General features: G+C 34.9%; 4 protein-coding genes across 6 annotated transcripts; 2 read left to right on the forward strand and 2 right to left on the reverse strand.

Annotated features, from left to right (window-relative positions):
* On the forward strand, positions 1-1595 carry LOC142520618 (B3 domain-containing protein At5g42700-like). Its single transcript, XM_075623674.1, has 6 exons — positions 1-180; positions 291-386; positions 489-523; positions 628-793; positions 962-1168; positions 1362-1595. Exons 1-6 carry the CDS (start codon positions 58-60, stop codon positions 1431-1433), a joined length of 699 nt encoding a protein of 232 aa, XP_075479789.1. The 5' UTR covers positions 1-57; the 3' UTR covers positions 1434-1595.
* A 123-nt stretch (positions 1596-1718) lies between these two features.
* LOC142515090 (alpha-amylase type B isozyme-like) lies at positions 1719-2371 on the reverse strand (the record flags this gene model as incomplete). Its single annotated transcript, XM_075619782.1, is given in 3 exon segments — positions 1719-1970; positions 2026-2067; positions 2069-2371. Coding segments are annotated over 3 exon segments (597 nt in total), but the record flags the coding sequence as incomplete, so codon positions are not given.
* A 5288-nt stretch (positions 2372-7659) lies between these two features.
* On the forward strand, positions 7660-10704 carry LOC142555968 (putative serine/threonine-protein kinase At1g01540). Its single transcript, XM_075667157.1, has 7 exons — positions 7660-8455; positions 8923-9027; positions 9138-9260; positions 9361-9531; positions 9631-9760; positions 9841-10050; positions 10399-10704. Exons 1-7 carry the CDS (start codon positions 7845-7847, stop codon positions 10543-10545), a joined length of 1497 nt encoding a protein of 498 aa, XP_075523272.1. The 5' UTR covers positions 7660-7844; the 3' UTR covers positions 10546-10704.
* Positions 10705-11004: 300 nt separating this feature from the next.
* On the reverse strand, positions 11005-19425 carry LOC142555978 (ABSCISIC ACID-INSENSITIVE 5-like protein 5). 3 transcript variants are annotated; one of them, XR_012822492.1, is made up of 5 exons: positions 18306-19425; positions 17721-17792; positions 17305-17334; positions 11597-11722; positions 11005-11508 (listed from the first exon to the last, which is right to left on the reverse strand). XR_012822492.1 is itself a non-coding variant. In XM_075667166.1 (4 exons), exons 1-4 carry the CDS (start codon positions 19374-19376, stop codon positions 11648-11650), a joined length of 1248 nt encoding a protein of 415 aa, XP_075523281.1. In that variant the 5' UTR covers positions 19377-19425; the 3' UTR covers positions 11005-11647. The 3 variants fall into 3 exon arrangements, 2 of the variants coding, with proteins under 2 accessions (XP_075523281.1, XP_075523289.1); XM_075667166.1 differs by having other exon boundaries at positions 11005-11722; XM_075667174.1 differs by lacking the exons at positions 11005-11508; positions 11597-11722; positions 17305-17334 and adding an exon at positions 17348-17643.
* Positions 19426-20474: the final 1049 nt, after the last annotated feature.

Consider the following 20474-nt stretch of genomic DNA (forward strand, 5'->3'; position numbering starts at 1 on the left):
TTTTCATTTGCTCATAAGTCAGAATCAAAATTATTTTCTGAGCCATCAAGCGGAAAAATGGTGAAGTATGAGAAAATACGGCAGCAAAGATTGGAAGAAAACAAGAAGAGAATGGAACAACTCCATCTCCCTCTTCTCTCTCAGGCCCTCCAGAATGCTTCGTCTCCCAAAACTTCTCCAGTTCAACTCTCTCTCTCTCTCTCTCTCTCACTCTGTGTTCGTATGATTTCTTTTTCGTATTGTGTATGTTAACTCAAGAACCCTCTTTTTCCCTTTTAATGAACGGAAAGATGAAGAAAATAAAACCCCGGGTGGCAAGAACAGAGCTTGTTCCGGTTAGAAGATCAGAAAGATTCTCCAGCAAACCAGTGGCCAACTACAAGGAGGTACTGCTGTTGTCCTTTTCCTTTTTCTTTCCTAATCGATTATTTGCTTTAATTTCGTCATTTTTTCAAGAATTTGGATTAAGCTTGTATGCTCCGTCTCAGGTTACTGTTTACGAGCGTGTGCAGATTCCTAGAAGGTTCATTCTTGACTGGGATTGGATAAGATGCTGATTTATGCTAGTTGAAATCCTATAACTTTTTCATACAATTTTGTTATGTTAGTGTCCATGGATTATTGTAGGATAACGAATCGCACAAAGGATATATTGAATCGAGTGTATGCATCAGACGAAGCAAGGGAACGCGCGATAAAGAAAGCAGAGGAACTGGAATCAACTCTGGGTTCCGATTACCCTTCATTTGTCAGATCAATGCTTCCCTCCCATGTCAGTGGTGGATTTTGGCTGGTGAGCTTCACTATTTAGTTAGTTCCTCTTAGAATCTGCTTAACCACCATTTGCTTTTATCATCGTTATGTGTAAACTTCTTGGAATACAAGAGTTTTGCAAGAAAATTTAATGATCATCATGTTGGAATATATAAATAAATCAAGTGATGTGCAGTGATAAATGCAGGGGCTTTCATCTGATTTTAGCAAAAGAAAACTTCCAAGAAACGATGGAGTAATTTCATTGATAGACGAAGAAGGAGAAGAGTGGCCAGTAATCTACCTGGCTCGTAAATCAGGACTTAGTGGGGGGTGGAAAAAGTTTGCGGTTGATCATCACTTGGTAGATGGTGATGCACTTGTTTTTCAGCTAACTAGACCTACAATTCTAAAGGTACAAAGTTTATATTATTACATCAAAATCTGTTGAATTTCAGAATAATTTGCAATGAAATTTAAAGTGTTTTTTCTTCAAATAAGAACAAAATTGCTCTTGCTACCGTGCTTAGTAGTCGTCCACTCATACTACCTTGTCCGTTGTAACTCCACGTCGTTACAATACTGTTACAAGGTCGTTACAATACTAGGTGTTCGTGATAAGGGTGGAGAGCTCTGAGAAGACTGCCAATGCTGACACAACCATAGATGGACGGGCGTAAACTTGATTGAATCGCTGAAGATGAATATGTAGTAGGTGGAGCAACAATTTCACATGTATTTAAATCTTGTGAAAAAAACTTGTATTATGTATGATTTTTATTCTTCTGCAATTTTAGTGAAATTTTCTCCCGAACATTATGATTTTGCTGAGTCACTTCAGAGGGCACAGAACTAAAAAATGGAGTTGGATCATGTGACAAATACTTCATTTTATTAAAATCACATTGTTTAAGAAGCTGCTGCTGCTGCTTACTGTTTCGCTCAAAGCAAACATATATGTATTACTATTTCTTCTTCCAAACTGCATAGTCATTTCCAGAAGCTGAGACCCGGAAATTGGGCGGAATTAGGTTCCCAACATCATACTTGGGTCCGATTTTTGAAACAATCTTATCATCAATCTTTGCCACTAAGGGATCAGCATCACCAGCCAAAATCTCCACTTTACTTGTTGCTGCAATGCCATTTCTCGCTCTAATAGCACATAACACAACAATTTCAGCCTTCTTCCCCCAATCAAAGAAGTGTTCATAAAACTGTCCCCAAGATAAACGAGTTTTTGAATGTATATGCTTGCGATGAATAAATTACAATGGACGGGATTCCAGGATGGGCGAGGATATAAGCATATCCTTAGCATGATTTTGTCTGATGGAAATGGCCATAAGTTATGTGTGGATCCCGTATAATGATTGCCGATAAAAGTGACGGCATTGTTAGGCAAAATGCCTATCAACCCTGGAGGCTGTCCATTCGAATCCTTCAATCTCCACAATTCTCCTTGCACAGCAGCTTGAAGTTTCACTTTAGTGAAATCAAAAGCTATCCCGCTCAGGCGCCAGTTAAGCCAATCTGATAAATCATTTTGTAACTTTGGATTCAAATTATCAATATCGGGAGCGGGTTCATACCCTTCTCCTGAATCAAGATTCCCATTTCAATCTGAATACTGGGTATCATCACTGCAGATGAATGACGGCCCCAATTAAGTCTATCATCGGGAGATCCTCCCTCAAAGATGCAGTATATCCCTCTGCCATCTTTTTTCTCAGCAGTTATGTGGTTTATAACGATATCAGCAAGGACTTTGACACCCTTTTCATGGAACGACTTGGTTAATGGTTTAAGTTGCACCCCATTTCCGTACTTTGTTGCGTCAAGATCATATAATCTCCCTGGTAGATCATGTAGTCTCCTCGTATAAGATCCAAAAACAAATTATAATTTCATCACCACAATATATTTCTCTTATTGCCCGAAAACGCAAGGCACCGACACTTTTAAAACTACTTGGAACTGTAACATACAAGCTGCGAATATGGATATAATTGAATCACATGTCGCACACACCACACATTTAGTGTGACAAACCAATAACATAAAAACCAAAATGACTAAACAAAAAATCGTGGGACGCAGATGTGAGACATGTTCAACAGGATCTTCCTGTGACGTGGTAAACCGTCTACAAAGCCCGTATTATCGTATTTCCTTGTGTCAAAAAATAGAACATCAATCAATGCACAACTATAGTTTTCGCACGATACTTAGAAGTTTATACACTACAATCTTTCATAGATTTTAAACGTGTGTGTGCAATATAGGTTCAAGAATCATGCATTTCAACAGTTCAATTGCCAAAGTTGCAACAAACTTTAATCAACATGTTGGAGTAAATGTCCATGTCCCTCTTTACTAATTACTGACCCATAACACAGATGGTTAGGACTTGTCAGACACCTATTAGAAATTGAGTCGGGGTTACCTTAGATAAGATGAAATATGTAAAAATAGAGAAGTACAATGACAATTCAATTCTTGCAAATGCAGATTTTGCATATGATTTTCTTCAACTCAATACATCCTCATCTTTTTATCATAGGAATAGAATTTCATTTTTTTATTTGGCTCCCCCATATCTTACATTTCTTTTTTTTTTCCAAAGTTTTTTTTTTTTTGCAAGAACTTTGTTCTTTTCACAAGTGCAACAATTTTTTTTTTTTTTCTGGTGTACTCCCTTAGATATGAACAAGAGGTATGGAATCAAAGATATGGTTTCAATTCATCTCAGGGGTGCAATTACAAGACTTGATGTATAGGTGACAAGCAACGAACAACATATATCTCGGTAAGCTCAGTACAATGCATTGACTCAAAATAAATTTGTCTAACTCATCCTCGTGCTACTGGTAAGTGTTCACGTCGAGAAAAATGTTAAAGTTCAATTCAGACCTAATGAATCTCAAATTCCCCGCGCAAACAATATCAACTTTCACTATGTCATGCAATCCTCTACTACCAACACCCGTGCAAAATATATTTATCCTTCAATCAAAATTTTCATGCATCAACACTAGTTATGTGCTAAACTAACGAGGTGATACCAATGAAAAAGAATATATGTTATCAATTCAATATCCTCCTTACTATCAATTCTCAATCTAGCACCATAAGTTATTTCTCCTTTGACACACAAAGATGACAATGCAGATATAAAACTAAATATATTAAATAATTCTCACAAAATAAAGTTTACAAACGACTACCCACCTCCAATACTAAAGGCATGCAATGTCCCCTATTGCACTAGATTGTACCAAAAACTCACAAAAATGGCATCAAATGCACTATGAGAAACAAAATGCAACAAAAATTGGAAGTGAAACTAAGAAAATATGTAGTTCTGATTTTGGTTTTACTATTTTTGATAACCAAGGTCGAGTTTAACTTTAAACCCTTAATATATAAATCTTAAACAACCTTAGTATACGTTTCAAATACTTCCAAAACTTTGTGTTATAAATTTATAAATTTTTTGATATATAATTTCTTTTAAAAAAAGGTATTAAAATCTTTAAATTCCTTATTATTGCTAAAATCCCTGAATTCTTCATAAGAAATTCATATTTTATGAGATTATTAATATATTAACTTTCATAATTTTCATAAAAATTCTCCTAAATAATTTATCAAGCTCTTTATTTTTAATTCTTAGTTAAAAAACCAATAAAATGTGTTAGTATTAAACTTCATATTATCATATTAGTCTACATTTATCATGTTATTCTATTATTTAAATTTTTTCATATATCTTCTTGTGATACTATAATTTATTACTTAATTAGAAATTGCACTAAAATTATAAAAAATATATAGACAGAAAATTAAAAAGAAAAAATATTTAAAGGTTGTTTAAAGATGAATTATTTCATAAAATTAATATGAAATTTACATTTTATTCTTGAAATGATATAAATTACTATAATTAATGTGTTTTGTAGTGATAATTCATTAACTATTAATTATATATTAGGTGGGTAATTAGAATTTTACATATATATATATATATATATAGGTATAGGTATATATAGGTATATATATAGATATAAAACAAAATAAAATATTTTTCAAAAAAAGAATGAAGTAGAATATATATATATATATATATATATAGGTATATATATAGATATAAAACAAAATAAAATATTTTTCAAAAAAAGAATGAAGTAGAATACAATATACCGTGTTTCATGATGTACACATAAAAGTGTATATATAATGTTATTTTTGTCGATGTACAATTGAAAATTAATATTGATGATTAAAATTAATATTTTAAAATCGTTTGAATAAAATCTTGTTTATAAGTATTTATTAATCTAAATATATCAAAACACAATAAATAAAAATACACGATGACGATAAATCAAATATATTCATTTATTTATATAACATTTTTCAATTCTTGTGATTATAACACAATGATAGCTCTATCAAATTAACAAAAATATTTTTCATCCAAATATTATTTACAATGGAAAACAATAAAAATAAAATTAATAGAATAATGAGTATTACTAAAACCAAAATCACAATATTTTTAAATGAAGTGCATATAGCGATTGTCAAATAAAATTTTATTAATTAACTAAATTATTATAATGATGTTAAAATAAAACTCATAAACTTGTTATTAAGTTAAATATCAATTTTGTTTTTGCTAACTTTTAACTTCTTGCGAATTTTGTTTAACTTTCTCCTTTTTTAAAATATATATTATACATAGTTAATTTATATCATAATAGATCATTTGAAAATTAATATTGATGATTAATAATTTCATGTTAAATAAAATTTTAAAATAATATCAATCAAATAAATATGTGTAGTAAAATACATATACGTAACATTCAGTTTAAAAATATCATATATAAAAAATTTAATTTCTAAAAATTGATAATAAATTAGCACTATAATTCATATTTATTATAAGGATTATCTTAATTAAAAAAATTACAAGGATTATCTCATAAATTTAATACAAAAGTATAAAGTAATTTTCATTCTTTTTAATTTCTAATTAATTTTTTTTTATATGAATAAAGTTGAAATAACTCAAAATAATCAAATTATATTGCAAATAAAATATTAGAAAAATTTACAAATGAGCATATAGAATTTGTATGCTCTCAATATCCATTTTAATTGAAAAAAATCATTAGAAAAATGACATTTTCTCGCATAGTTTTTATAACACTTGTAGAAAAGTGTAAGCTTGAGATATATATTGAGACATTAATTAATATCACAATTTATTAAATTAAAAATATAAAAAAGTATCATACTAATGTATTTGTAATATTTTTCGTCAATTCAACTAAAATAATGAAATAAAATTATTCTCATTTTCCATCTCAACTCTTAAATCAGAAAATTAAAAATTCACCAAAATAAATAAATGAAACATTAATTAAGTAATGGTGTGTAAAAGTGTAATTAAGAAAATTCACAAATCAAACTCATATATTTATAGCATATAGATCTGCTAACTTTTAACCCCTTGTGGATTTTGTTTAACTTTCTCTGTTTTTTTTTTTTTTTTGAATACATATTATAGATAATTAATTTTATATCATAATGGATCATTTGTAAAACATTAATTAAGTAATGGTGAGTGAAATGGTAACTAAGTAAAACATTAATGAAGTAATGGTGAGTGAAATGGTAACTAAGTAAATTCACAATTCAAACCCACATATTTATAGATAGTATAGATAAAGATCTGCTAACTTTTAACCTCTTGCAGATTTTGTTTAACTTTCTCTATTTTTTTAGAATACATATTATAGATAGTTAATTTTATATCAAAATGGATCATTTATAAAACATTAATGAAGTAATGGTGAGTGAAATGGTAACTAAGTAAATTAACAATTCAAACTCATATCTCACCTAGATAAATAAATAAATAAAACATTAATGAAGTAATTGTGAGTGAAATGTAACTAAGTAAAACATTAATGAAGTAATGATGAGTGAAAGGAATAACTAAGTAAATTCATAATTCAAACTCACATATTTATAGATAGTGATATATATATTGATAACTCGACAAATTTGCTTATTATATGAAATTTATGGTAAACCAATAATAGGAATTCAATTATATATTAAGTGGGTATATATATATATATATATATATATATATATATATATATATATATTTATTGATAACTCGACAAATTTGCTTATTATATGAAATTTATGGTAAACCAATAATAGGAATTCAATTATATATATATAGGTATATATATAGATATAAAACAAAATAAAATATTTTTCAAAAAAAGAATGAAGTAGAATACAATAGATCGTGTTTCATGATGTACACATAAAAGTGTATATATAATGTTATTTTTGTCGATGTTAAATTTAAAAACAATGTTCTTTATTATATGAAATTTATGGTAAACCAATAATAGGAAAAAGATAGCGGACTATGTAAAATAGAAAATGTCATTGAGAATTAAAAATTCTTGAAAAACTAAAAATTAGTTTCTTCATAAAAATATATAATTATATTTTTTACTCGAATGGTTTTGACTATTACAAAGAAAATCCATTGGTTACACGTTGTCCTCATTTAATAATACCGTGTATTTAAATGTTAGAATCGTAGACTGAAGCACCGAAAAGTTCGCAACTTTATCTTAATCTTAAAAGAAAGAAAAAGTTCAAAACTTTGACCAAGTGTTGAGTGAAGGAATATGTATGCAAAAAATCTAAGAAAACTATCTGTATTTCCATACGCTACCAACCATATGCGATCAAGCACCCAAAAGGAGAAGTTTTAAATAAAAAAGAATTTGGTTATCTAACTGTTGTAAACGAAATTTATGATACATACATAAAAATGGGAGACATCAAAATTCTAAGATAATACAGAATCTATCGTTCCCACGGGCTGACAAACATCAGTGGGCCTTTTTCCCAGTCTACGGTTCCCATCGTTACAGCTTGCTGTTGTAATGTCTTCTTATGCCATTATTTTGTCTTGTCCTTATACAAAATGGTGCCGTAAGTCAGTGCGCATATCTTGAGCTGAAAATCATCAAGGCTAGCTTGAAGAAATGTCTGATGGGAAACCAGCGTTTCCGAACGATGAATTATCGAGAAAGACTTCCATTTTTGGTTTACGTTTGTGGGTTGTGCTTGGAATCTGCGTCGGTGCCGCCATTGTCATCTTCCTCTTTTTCATCTCGATTTGGTTCACATCCAGGCGGAACAAGAGAACCACGCTGAAAAACAAGATTGCCATCATACCTAACGAGTCGAGAGAAATTCAAGAAATATGGTCCGTCCCGACTCGGCAGGAACAAGCTCCTCTCAAGCTGCTTCTTCCTGCTCCGGATCCCGAGCCAAACCCCAAAGAGGATCAAAGGATCCACATTGAGATTGGAAAGGGAAACCGGATATCCTATCCTGAGAAGGGAGGGCAGGGTTCCGGGTCCGGCAATGGAAGCGGGGAGGCGCGGCTCATTAGTGAACCGGGTTCTGTGACAAACGGGCCGGGGGTGTCGCATTTAGGGTGGGGACATTGGTACACTTTGAGGGAGCTTGAGAAGTCCACCAATGGCTTTTCTGCTGGGAATGTGATTGGGGAAGGAGGGTACGGAATTGTTTATTATGGTGCTTTGGAAGATAATACGAAAGTTGCTGTTAAAAATTTGCTCAATAACAGGTAATTTAAATTCCATGCATGTGTGTAATCTGTTTGTTTCATTCCTCCATCATTTCATAAATTAGTCTTTGTCTATGCTCCAATTTAAAGTCAATTGTTTTGTTAATGAGAGAAAATGAAAGCAATATCATGGGGTGATTCCAATTTCTGTCAACCTTGACACTGAAATATTGCATCAGAACTAGATTTCATTATCAATTTATTTCTCCATAGGATATTTTGGGATGTATATACGAGAGTGGTGATTGGAATTTTAGCTATTCAGGCATTTGTCAGGGACTTAGGCGTCTGTTTAAATTGCGCGGCCTTTTTTCACTTTCCATATTTATAGAAGATATGAGGTGAAAAGCCATGTATTTCTTCAAGTGCATGTGAATGTTTTCTATGGTGATTTGAAGAAATTAAGATCTATGTAAGATGATCAATATTTAGTTTTTTGGATGTCTGAAATCGGAATTTTTGACAAGGGGTCAAGCGGAAAGAGAGTTTAAGGTTGAAGTTGAAGCAATAGGACGGGTACGCCACAAGAATTTGGTGAGATTGCTTGGCTATTGTGCTGAAGGAGCTCACAGGTACTTAACTCGGTGACAAACTTTTGCATTTAAAATTGGCATTTTTGGCCATTCATTGAATGAAGTTCTTCAGAGTTCTAGAATGAAATTACAACTCTTTTATATTGCAGGATGCTTGTGTATGAGTATGTCGATAATGGAAACTTAGAACAGTGGCTTCATGGAGATGTAGGGCCTTGTAGCCCTCTTACATGGGATATTCGAATGAATATATTACTTGGTACTGCCAAGGGGTAAATAGAGTCGTTCAAATCTGAAAAATCTCATTTAATTTAATTAATCTCTGTGAAGATTGATACTGGTTTTCAGAACCTAATGGGGTAAGTTTCTTAGGTTGACTTATCTGCATGAAGGGCTCGAGCCAAAGGTTGTTCACCGTGATATTAAATCAAGCAACATTTTGCTTGATAAACAGTGGAATGCAAAAGTATCGGACTTCGGTCTGGCAAAGCTTTTATGTTCTGAAAGAAGTTATATCACCACTAGAGTTATGGGTACATTTGGGTGAGTTAGTAGTTTGTCCAGAAAGATAGTTTCTGTTTTAGCCTCCACAGCTACCATTTAATTGAAACAAATCCAACTACCAAATATTTTTTTGTGTAGCTACGTTGCTCCAGAATATGCTAGCACTGGCATGCTCAACGAAAGAAGTGACGTGTATGGTTTTGGCATCCTCATAATGGAAATCATAACCGGGAGGAATCCGGTGGATTATAGTCGTCCCGCTGGTGAAGTATGCATGGATTACTGATACTTGCTCGACATTTTATTTGGTTCAATATATTTTGAGATTTGCACAAACTGAAATTTCAGGTGAACCTTGTTGATTGGCTAAAATCTATGGTTTCCAACCGAAATGCAGAGGGAGTGTTGGATCCAAGATTAACTGAGAAACCCTCGTCGAGAGCATGGAAACGTGTCCTTTTGGTAGCATTACGGTGTGTAGACCCAAATGCTCAAAAGAGGCCAAAGATGGGGCATGTGGTGCACATGCTTGATGGTGATGATTTCCTTTTCGGTGAAGTAAGTTCAATATTATACCTACAACTTTTATGGCATTTAATACGAATTAAAGTATGTATGGTATGGAACAAAACACCAGATGGTAAAGTTTAGCTACGTAACTCATGCGGATTTTCTTGAGAAATACTATATTAGCACCCCACAAACTCTTCTTTTTTCTGGTGTATTACATAAAATATTTGTTCTTTAAGATGTTGATAGCCAAGTTGTGATAACACTAATTGGCTCCAATGGAAACTGTTATATTCTGGGTTTAGGCACATAATCTAAAATGTCGTGTCCTAGATTCAATTTTTGTGTTACCGTCTCCTCTCCCTTAGACCCGTGTTACCGTGTACATTTTAAAAGGACCGTAGAAGTGGTCGGGAAAATGGACGGTTAAATCGCATGGAGACAGGCGTGATGGAACCAGGTGACAGCAGTGGATATGAAAGCAGTGTCCAAACTGATAGGATTTTGGCAAGGATTAAGCAAGAAACTGATGACGAGCGCTAGTAATCATGGTTTTTCGCCATGTCTAACTGTTAGTTCATGGCCAGGACTATGTAAATATCATTATTCTTCTGTGTTGCATGTGATTCCACTTCCATTCTCGTTGTGTTTTTGTAATCAACTAGGAAGATTTCGATTTGTTTAATTTCTCTTAAGTCCTCATCATCATGTTTAAGGACGAAATAGAGGTATCCTCGAATGATTTAAAAAAAAGGGAACTGAATTTGACCCCATTGTAAATTTTTGTAGGTGGATGAGGTGGGTAGAAGATATTTTCAAGATCGTTTAATGCGAAATTAAATATATTCCTTGAACCAAAAAAATTTACATCAAATATGTTCTAAAGTTTCAACATTGGGATCAAGTACGATATCATTCTGCGTGTGAAATAAAATATGCAAAAATTAAGACATTTAGAACATACATAAGAAATAATAATTTAGAGATCATAAAAAATCAACAGAGGAAATTTATTTGGTTGTTTTTTACATATCTTTGAATGGACTATTTGAAAAAATCTAATTTGGGTCTACCACCCAATTGCATGACAAAACAATCCTTCAAATGGGGTTATCAGAAGGGGCAGAAGGAAGAAGAAGTTGTCTGATGAACAGAACAAAACAAAACAGAAGGACCCTCTTTTGTGTTTTTTAAAGAAAAGATTTGTGGATCCTTTCATGCTCCCGCTAAGATATTTTTCATATTTTTTTATGGATCTCAACATTGGGTCTCCTTTGACAAGCTGCAAGAAACCAATGATATGAGAGAACAAATCGCCCCTTTGTCTTCCATTTACACACACTAAAATAAGACATTCGTCGTGCTTTTCTAATGCAGATTATCAAAACAATACACGCCATGTTCTGAACTGAACGACTAATGATGTCTTGTATATATATTAGCAACGATCTGTATATATCCATCCATTCTGCTCGACAAGACAGAGTGCTAGGTTCTTGAAGTAACCTATAATAAAACACTTCTCATCTAGTTAATTTAAATCTATACCAGTGAATGAATACCGGATGAATATTCCTCCAACACGTTCATTCACCTATATATATTTCGATTAATAAGCTTTGATGTCATTATAAAGATGCTTCGTCTACCATGGACTTGTCAGTCTCCGTCGCAAGCATGGCCTTTTCGCTCCTTTTTCCTGGTCCATCATCTCAAGAACCTGAAGAAATCACACAAGTATTTAGAAAACTAAATAATAGCAACGATTGTTCCCATATCCTGTGCAGCTACTAAAGTGCTACTGACATTGAAACGTGGGATTGTCCTACGGTTTGAAATATTTGATTTCTACCGTGATTGTCGGCAATAGGTGGTGGGCCCAAATGAGGCATACTCTATTAAATAATTTGGTGGTAAAAAAAAAAAAGTCTTCGCACGAACAAGGAGCTATTCCCCTTCATTTTGAAATCATCCATTCTTCGAGTTTTTCTCATCTTATAAGCATTTGAGTGCTTAGTTCTATAATATTTGTGAGGTGTTTTGTTCTCCTGTATTAAGAGAGTGTGTGTTCAATTTGGAAACACGGTGAGTTAGTTGTACACCACAAAATATTATAGTGGAATTCTTTTCATCTTGCCCGTGGTTTTTTACCCTAATAATTTTTAGGGGTTTTCCACGTAAATCTCGGTGTCCAGTTTATTCTTTATTTTCAGGTTTTATTATCTCAAATTTCGCACGTGTGACCAACAAGTGGTATCAAAGCCTGATTTAAAATTTCTTAAAATTCTGAGTATGCTCTGTGGTTGCAGCCTAGACTGATCTTCCACATCAGAAAAGATTTTTTGAGATTTTTTATTTAAGACAATATTATTTTGTCCAGTCTACAAAAATTGTTGTAGACATAATGGCGGGCAGGTACGAGATAACAAAGTTCAACGGAAGCAATTTTATGCTGTGGAAAATAAAGATACAAGCAGTTTTAAGAAAGGAGAATTGCTTGGTGGCTATTGGAGATAGACCGGTGGAGATTACGGATGATGAAAAGTGGAATGAGATGGATGATAATGTCGTTGCCAATTTACACTTGGCTATAGCAGACGAAGTATTGTCAAGTATCTCTGAGATAAAAACAGCAAAAGTTATCTGGGATACTCTGACAAAGATGTACGAGGTCAAGTCGTTACACAACATGATTTTCCTAAAGAGAAGACTTTATACTCTTCGGATGGCGGAATCCTCATCGATGACCGACCATATCAACACACTAAATACTTTATTTGCCCAACTCACTTCCATGGGGCATAAAATAGGGGAAAATGAACGTGCGGAGCTTCTATTTCAAAGTCTACCAGATTCATATGATCAACTTATCATCAACATAACCAACAATATTCTTATGAGCTTTCTAAAATTCGACGATGTCTTAACTGCGGTTCTCGGAGAAGAAAGCCGGTGCAAGAATAATGAAGATAGGTTGGTAACTTCGAAGCAGGCAGAGGCTTTACCGATGATAAGAGGAAGATTTATGGACCGTGACTCCAGTGAGAGCCAAAGACGGGGTATATCAAAGTCGAAAAGTAAGAAGAAAAATATTTACTGCTTTAAATGTGGCGGTAAAAGGCACTTCAAGAAAGAGTGTACGAGTATCGAGAAGAATTCTCAAGAAAATATGGCCAGTACTTCAGGCAATGGTGAAATATTATTCAGCGAACCGGCAACTGGTGCAGAAGGCAGTCACAAATTTTGTGACACATGGATTATGGATTCAGGAGCGACGTGGCACATGACGTCTCGGAGAGAATGATTTGATCATTATGAACCAGTCTCAGGAGGATCTGTATTCATGGGAAATGATCATGCCTTGGAAATCGCTGGGATCGGTACTATCAAAATTAAAATGTTTGATGGCACCATTCGCACCATTCAGGAGGTACGACATGTGAAAGGACTGACGAAAAATCTTTTGTCCTTGGGGCAATTGGATGACATCGGGTGCAAAACTCGTATCGAGAACGGGATCATGAAAATTCTGAAGGGCGCGCTTGTGGTTATGAAGGCGGAAAAAGTTGCTGCAAATCTATATGTACTATTGGGGGAAACACACAAAGAGGCAGAACTAGCTGTTGCATCAATTGGTTCAGGAGAAGAATTAACAGTGTTATGGCATAGAAAGCTCGGGCATATGTCAGAACGAGAGTTGAAAATTCTCTCAGAACGGAAGCTGCTGCCGGGACTTACAAAAGTGTCACTACCCTTTTGTGAGTACTGTGTTACCAATAAACAACACAGATTAAAGTTTGACACTTCTACTGCCAGGAGAAAAAGCATATTGGAGCTGATTCATTCGGATGTTTGGCAAGCACCAGTTGTATCCCTAGGAGGAGCGAGATACTTTGTCTCGTTCATTGATGATTTCTCTAGGAGATGTTGGGTGTATCCGATCAAGAAGAAATCGGATGTTTTCCAGATCTTCAAAGATTTCAAAGCGCGGGTTGAACTTGATTCAGAAAAGAAGATCAAGTGTTTGAGGACTGACAATGGAGGAGAATATACCAGTGACGAATTTGATGTATATTGTCAATATGAGGGCATCAAGAGACAGTTCACGTTGGCTTACACACCTCAACAGAATGGAGTGACGGAGCGGATGAACAAGACCTTGTTGGACAGAACAAGAGCTATGTTGAGGACTGCAGGTCTAGAAAAGTTATTTTGGGCAGAAGCAGTCAAAACCGCTTGTTATATTATCAATCGTTCTCCTTCAGTGGCGATTGATCTGAAGACTCCGATAGAGATGTGGACCGGGAAGCCGACAGATTATTCTCATTTGCATACATTTGGAAGTCATGTGTATATTCTGTACAATGAGCAAGAAAGATCAAAGTTGGATTCGAAATCCAGAAAATGTATCTTCTTGGGTTATGCTGATGGAGTAAAGGGGTTTCGCTTGTGGGATCCTACTGTTCACAAGCTTGTCATCAGCAGGGATGCTATCTTCGAGGAAGATAAAGTAAAAGGAGACAAAGGCACACCGAATTCAGAAACTACTATTTTTCAGGTGGAAAATAAGACGGACGAAGGTCAAGTTTCTTGTGAAGCAGTACCAGAGCACGAAGAACAAGAACATGTTGAGTCTGAGGTTTCCAATGTGAGGCAGTCAACTCGAGACAGAAGACCACCAGGTTGGCTCTCAGATTATGTCACTGAAAGCAACATTGCATATTGTCTATTATCAGATGATGGTGAGCATCGAGTTTCCACGAGGCTACTCAAAGCTCGGATGTATCTTTGTGGATGATAGCAATGCAAGAAGAGTTGGAGGCATTAGACAGGAATAAAACTTGGGATCTTGTTACACTACCACGAGGGAGGAAAGTCATTGGAAACAGATGGGTATATAAGATCAAGCGTGATGGCAATAACCAAGTGGAGCGGTATCGTGCTAGATTGGTGGTAAAAGGGTATGCTCAGAAAGAAGGCATTGACTTCAATGAGATATTTTCTCCTGTGGTTCGGCTTACAACAGTCAGAGTGGTGCTGGCATTGTGTGCGGTGTTTGACCTACATCTAGAACAGCTAGATGTGAAAACGGCATTTTTTCATGGAGATCTTGAAGAAGAAATCTATATGCTTCAGCAGAAGGTTTTGCGGAAAAAGGCAAAGAGAACTTGGTTTGCAGGTTGAACAAATATCTGTACAGTCTCAAACATGCGCCAAGATGTTGGTACAAGAGATTTGATTCCTATATCATGAGCCTTGGATACAACAGACAGAGTGCATACCCTTGTACGTATTTCAAGAGGTCTGGTGATGATTATATTATTTTACTGTTGTATGTGGACGACATGTTGGTAGCAGGCCCCAACAAAGATCAGGTTCAAGGATTGAAGGCACAGTTGGCTAGGGAATTTGTATGACTTGGGACCAGCAAACAAGATTTTAGGGATGCAAGTTCACCGAGACAGAAGTAACAGAAAGATTTGGTTTTCCCAGAAAAATTATTTGAAGAAAGTCTTGCAACGCTTCAACATGCAAGATAGCAAGCCAATTTCGACCCCTCTTCCTGTTAACTTCAAGTTATCCTCCGAGATGTGTCCTAGCAGTGAAGCAGAGAGGATGGAGATGTCTCGAGTACCATATGCATCAGCAGTGGGAAGTTTGATGTTCGCCATGATATGTACAAAACCGGATATTGCTCAAGCATTGGGAGCAGTTAGTCGGTATATGACGAATTCTGGACGAGAACATTGGAGCACTGTTAAGAGGATCCTTAGATACATTAAAGGTACCTCGAATGCTGCATTATGTTATGGAGGATCAGATTTTACACTCAGGGGCTATGTCGATTCAGATTATGCAGGTGATCTTGATAAGAGGAAATCTACTACTGGTTATGTGTTTACACTTGCGAAAGGAGTTCAAAACTGCAGACAGTTGTGGTGTTATCTACAACAGAGGCAGAATATATGGCAGCTACTCAAGCTTGCAAGGATGCAATATGGATCAAAAGGTTATTGGAGAAGATCGGCACAAACAAGAAAATGTTCCTTTGTTTTGTGACAATCAGAGTGCCTTGCACATTGCAAGGAATCCAGCCTTTCATTCCAGGACGAAACACATTGGAGTACAATTTCACTTTGTACGGGAAGTAGTAGAAGAAGGAAGCGTGGATATGCAGAAGATCCATACGTAGGATAACATAGCTGATTTTCTGACCAAGCCAGTAAACACTGATAAGTTTGAGTGGTGTAGATCCTCGAGTGGTCTAGCGAAAACGTAAGCAGCAGGAAATGACAAGATTGAAAGGATGTGTGGAGACGTGTTTAATTCTCAATCAAATCTCCAAGTGGGAGAAATGTCGGCAATAGGTGGTGGGACCAAAGGAGGCAGACTCTATTGAATAATTTGGTGGCAAAAAAAAAAACGTGGGTTGTTTGATTAATAATTCAGAAGACGGAATACGCGTATATCACACAAACAAGGGGCTCTATAAATTGAGCTCCTCCTTTCATTCTGAAATCATCCCTTCTTCGAGTTTTCTCTCATCTTATAAGCATTTGACTGCTTAGTTCTATAATATTTGTGAGGTGTTTTGTTCTCCTTTATTAAGAGAGTGTGTGTTCTCTTTGGAAACACAGTGAGTGAGTTGTACACCACAAAATATTATAGTGGAATTCTTTTCATCTTGCCCGTGGTTTTTTACCATAATAATTTTTAGGGGTTTTCCACGTAAATATCGGTGTCCAGTTTATTCTTTATTTTCGGGTTTTATTATCTCAAATTCCGCACGTAGGACCAACAGTGATGACTGACAATATCAACTAGGGGTATTCACGGGCCATTTGCATGTTTTGCTTCCATAAACATTGAAACCATAGGGTGTTCTCATTTTTCTTCAAACCAGTCAAAAAATTTAAAATATTTTCTTGAATATATATAATCAGATAACAATCAAGATATGGTATAAATAAAGTAAAATACCAACTATATAATTTGAATTCACATCATTCTTGTTCTGTAATAGCATAAAAAACAAATCTTTCGAAGACTTTGACTCATAGCCAAGAAATCTCAAACCGCAAACTGAAATATATATCTGAATTTCCGTTTAAAACCAAACCGCAATTTCTGATTTTGATTTTTCTCAATTTCAGATTGGTATTATGATTTATGATTTACAACACAGACTCCTATTACAGGTCCATCCAACGATTTTCCCGTTGGCATTACTCATCATCGTGCCATAATCGGAGGGACTAAGATAAGAAGATAACTAGTTTGGATGAAAGGAATGAGAGATACCTGATTCCTCTGCATTTCCAGCATCTCTGCCTACACCATGTAAATAAACTAATCAACAACGCACACATATCATGTGTGATGTGCAGAAATGATATATCCTTATCATCATAGAATTATTCAATAGCTTATTATAAGAATATTTCAAACAAATAGAACACAATGAGAATTTCCACATATTGGTTCATGTTATCTTTTGATACTTTATATGTAATATCATATATTTGGTTAAATGGATCAATCTTCAAAATACATGTTTTATGCACCAAAGGAATAAAATGTATCCACTGGAGAAACTTTCGAAAACACATTTTTGGTGTAACAGTGGGAGTTCCCTGACCACTTAATACATAATGGTAGATAAAATAATGTCAAAAAATAAAACGAAGAAGAATTGAGAGATGGTTACAAATTTGAACCTGTTTCTTTCGTAATTCATCATTTTCCTCCTTCAGTTTCGCAATTTCCCCTTCCAACTCCATAGTGTATGCCTGAAAGGAGACAAAGTACAACTGTGTTACAAACACGACCACAGGGTTGGTTGATTCCTCGTACAGGATACTAGTGATCTTATCCGATAAAGCAAATTCAATATGCAAGCTCTTAATTCAATTCGTACTCCATCATGCACTCTTTGAATATACTAATGTTCGGTTCTACGTCAGGACTAACATCTTTATCCTAGTTATTTGGACAATCCCCACACAATTACAAATCCCGAGTCCACGATCGAACATGTTAATGCTTCTTGTGCTTGTGGAAGAACATGGAGTCAAATAATAAAAATGATGCACAAACCCTTGAATAATATCCAAGGTATACATATTAGATCCAAACAGTAGCGTGTACAAATTTTCGAAGTGATTCAAATTGTTTAAGAACAAATTATTGACCTTTTCTACTGAAATCTTGTCCAATTTTTGAACCGGAATGATAAAGTAAAACAAGTAGATATATACATCCATGCCAACACAAATAGTCGTTGCAAAGAATATAAGTCTCACCTGCTTTCGAGCTCGTGATCTCGAAGCCGATTCCCTATTCTTAATCATCCTCTTTTGCCTCCTTTCAACCACCTTCTCCAAAGCAGGTCGTTTCCTACCCCGAAGACCACCATTAAACATGTAAGGAACAGGTGACATGGAAGGCGTCCCACCATTACTGTTAACCTGCCCGTCAGATGAAACTGATGGAGAACCCTTCTGATTAGCTCTTAAGTTAACAACACCTAGTCCTCCACCGTGTAACTTCATATTTTCAACCATGTTATTATCCATTACTGCATCAGAAACCCCAACAATTCCACCCCTAATACCCGAATTTCCTAACTGATTACTAGAAATTCCCAAGGCAAACCCAGGCTGTTTTGGAAGGAGCTGTTGCTGCTGCATAGGCTGTGGTGAAGCAGATCTCATCCCAATAACATTCAGGGGTAAACTAGCAGATTCCAAGGTAATCGGATTAGCACTATTAGAAGTCCTACTGGCCATTAATCTGGCATCCGTACCAGTCGGCTGGTACCCGAATTCTGATCCGGAACTTGTGGGAATTGACCGATCGTCAAAAGCTCCAACATTTTTAAGCATTGCAGCTGGTTGAGTTTCTTCCCTAACGACACCTGCTCTCACCAAGAACTCCTCGAGGGTAACCTCGCCTAAAGTCGGTTCTCTCGGGAGCATTCTAAAAGCACCGACCCCGCTGACCTCCTTCCCACCACCGTACTCTTTTGACACCTCCCGCCAAACCTCGTCCACCGTCTTCTGACTTAGCGTACGAGGAAGAGTCAATGATCCTTGTCTCTGCAAATTACTACTCCCTTCCTGAATCCTAACATCGCCACCACTGCTGGAGCCGATAATCATATTATCCTCCGCATTCCAAATGCTTTTGAGCAACTCATCCATGTTCATTGACCCCAAGTCCTTACCAATTCCGCCGGCTGAGCTTTGAAATTCATCAAAAGTTAATGAATAGATGGAAGACTGCCGAATCAAAGGGAAGTTACCCGAAGGCGTTCCACTGCCCCCTGATGGAGGATCGTTTCCGAAATTCATGAAATTGAAACTGCTCCCCATCTCAATGAAGATCAAGTCCAGCAGATCTGTTAAAAGCTAATCCTCAAATCCCACTGCGTGCAATTATTTAATTCGTCAAAAAATATTATTTTTTATATTAAAAATATTATTTTTAACTCTAAGTTTTGGCCAATTAAGATAACTTAAATAATGCAATAAAATAACTGTCTAGGAAAATACACTTCTTAATATCTCGCTTAACTTAAATTAAGATTAAAATATGGACATATTTTCAAAAAGCAGTTGTCCTTTCATTCATATAAATCTGTCTAAGATAATAAAACATTACATACTTTTTCCAGTGTTCCTTTATATCTATTCTCAAAAACAACATTATAAATTTGTTTTAATCGATTAATATTATGGAAAATATCTGAAGAATATCATATGATATTGTATACCGAATTGATATAAAAAATTTAAGCAAAATATATTTTTCTTTGAGAAGATTAAAAATAATAGTAGTTGAAAAACACATGGATTAAGAGAAGATTATGATGATTGACAAAATGATTACATAGTCAAAAGTGGTGGCACTTAATTACCAAGGGTGTCACCCGCAGCAAAGGTGTTGTCGCTAGCCCAGCTTCCATAGCTACCGCCCAAATACCATCCCCCCACCGAGTAGAACCCACTTAGATAAGGGCCGGGTTTCGAGATTTTTTAATTAAAATAGGTTTTTAAAGGAAAAATAGCATCATTTATTTAAAATGACGGAAAATTTTGAAACGATACGTTGTTATTAGACTAATTCGAACTTATTGTTATATACAAAATATGAAATATCTTACGAAGTTGCCCCCACAAAAAAGAAATACTAATAGAACCACAATTTTTATTTCTAGTTTGTGCTTTTTGATAAAATTACTTGTGTATTTGTATCAAAATTTACTTGTATATTTGTTTCTTTACGATTCTGATCCTCTATGTCGAATTTCAATATTAATGTGTTATATATCTTTTTTCTTCAGTTTCACAATTTAATTTTTTTTAACATAATGCAAATGTGACGTGAGTGGAACCACATATAATATCATACCAACACTCTGCTGAAAAATGATTAAAATTATTTAAAAAAATTAAAAATAAAAAGTTAAG

The sequence above is a fragment of the Primulina tabacum genome, chromosome 1 (genome assembly GCF_025594145.1).
Source record: "Primulina tabacum isolate GXHZ01 chromosome 1, ASM2559414v2, whole genome shotgun sequence".
Classification (NCBI taxonomy): domain Eukaryota; kingdom Viridiplantae; phylum Streptophyta; class Magnoliopsida; order Lamiales; family Gesneriaceae; genus Primulina; species Primulina tabacum.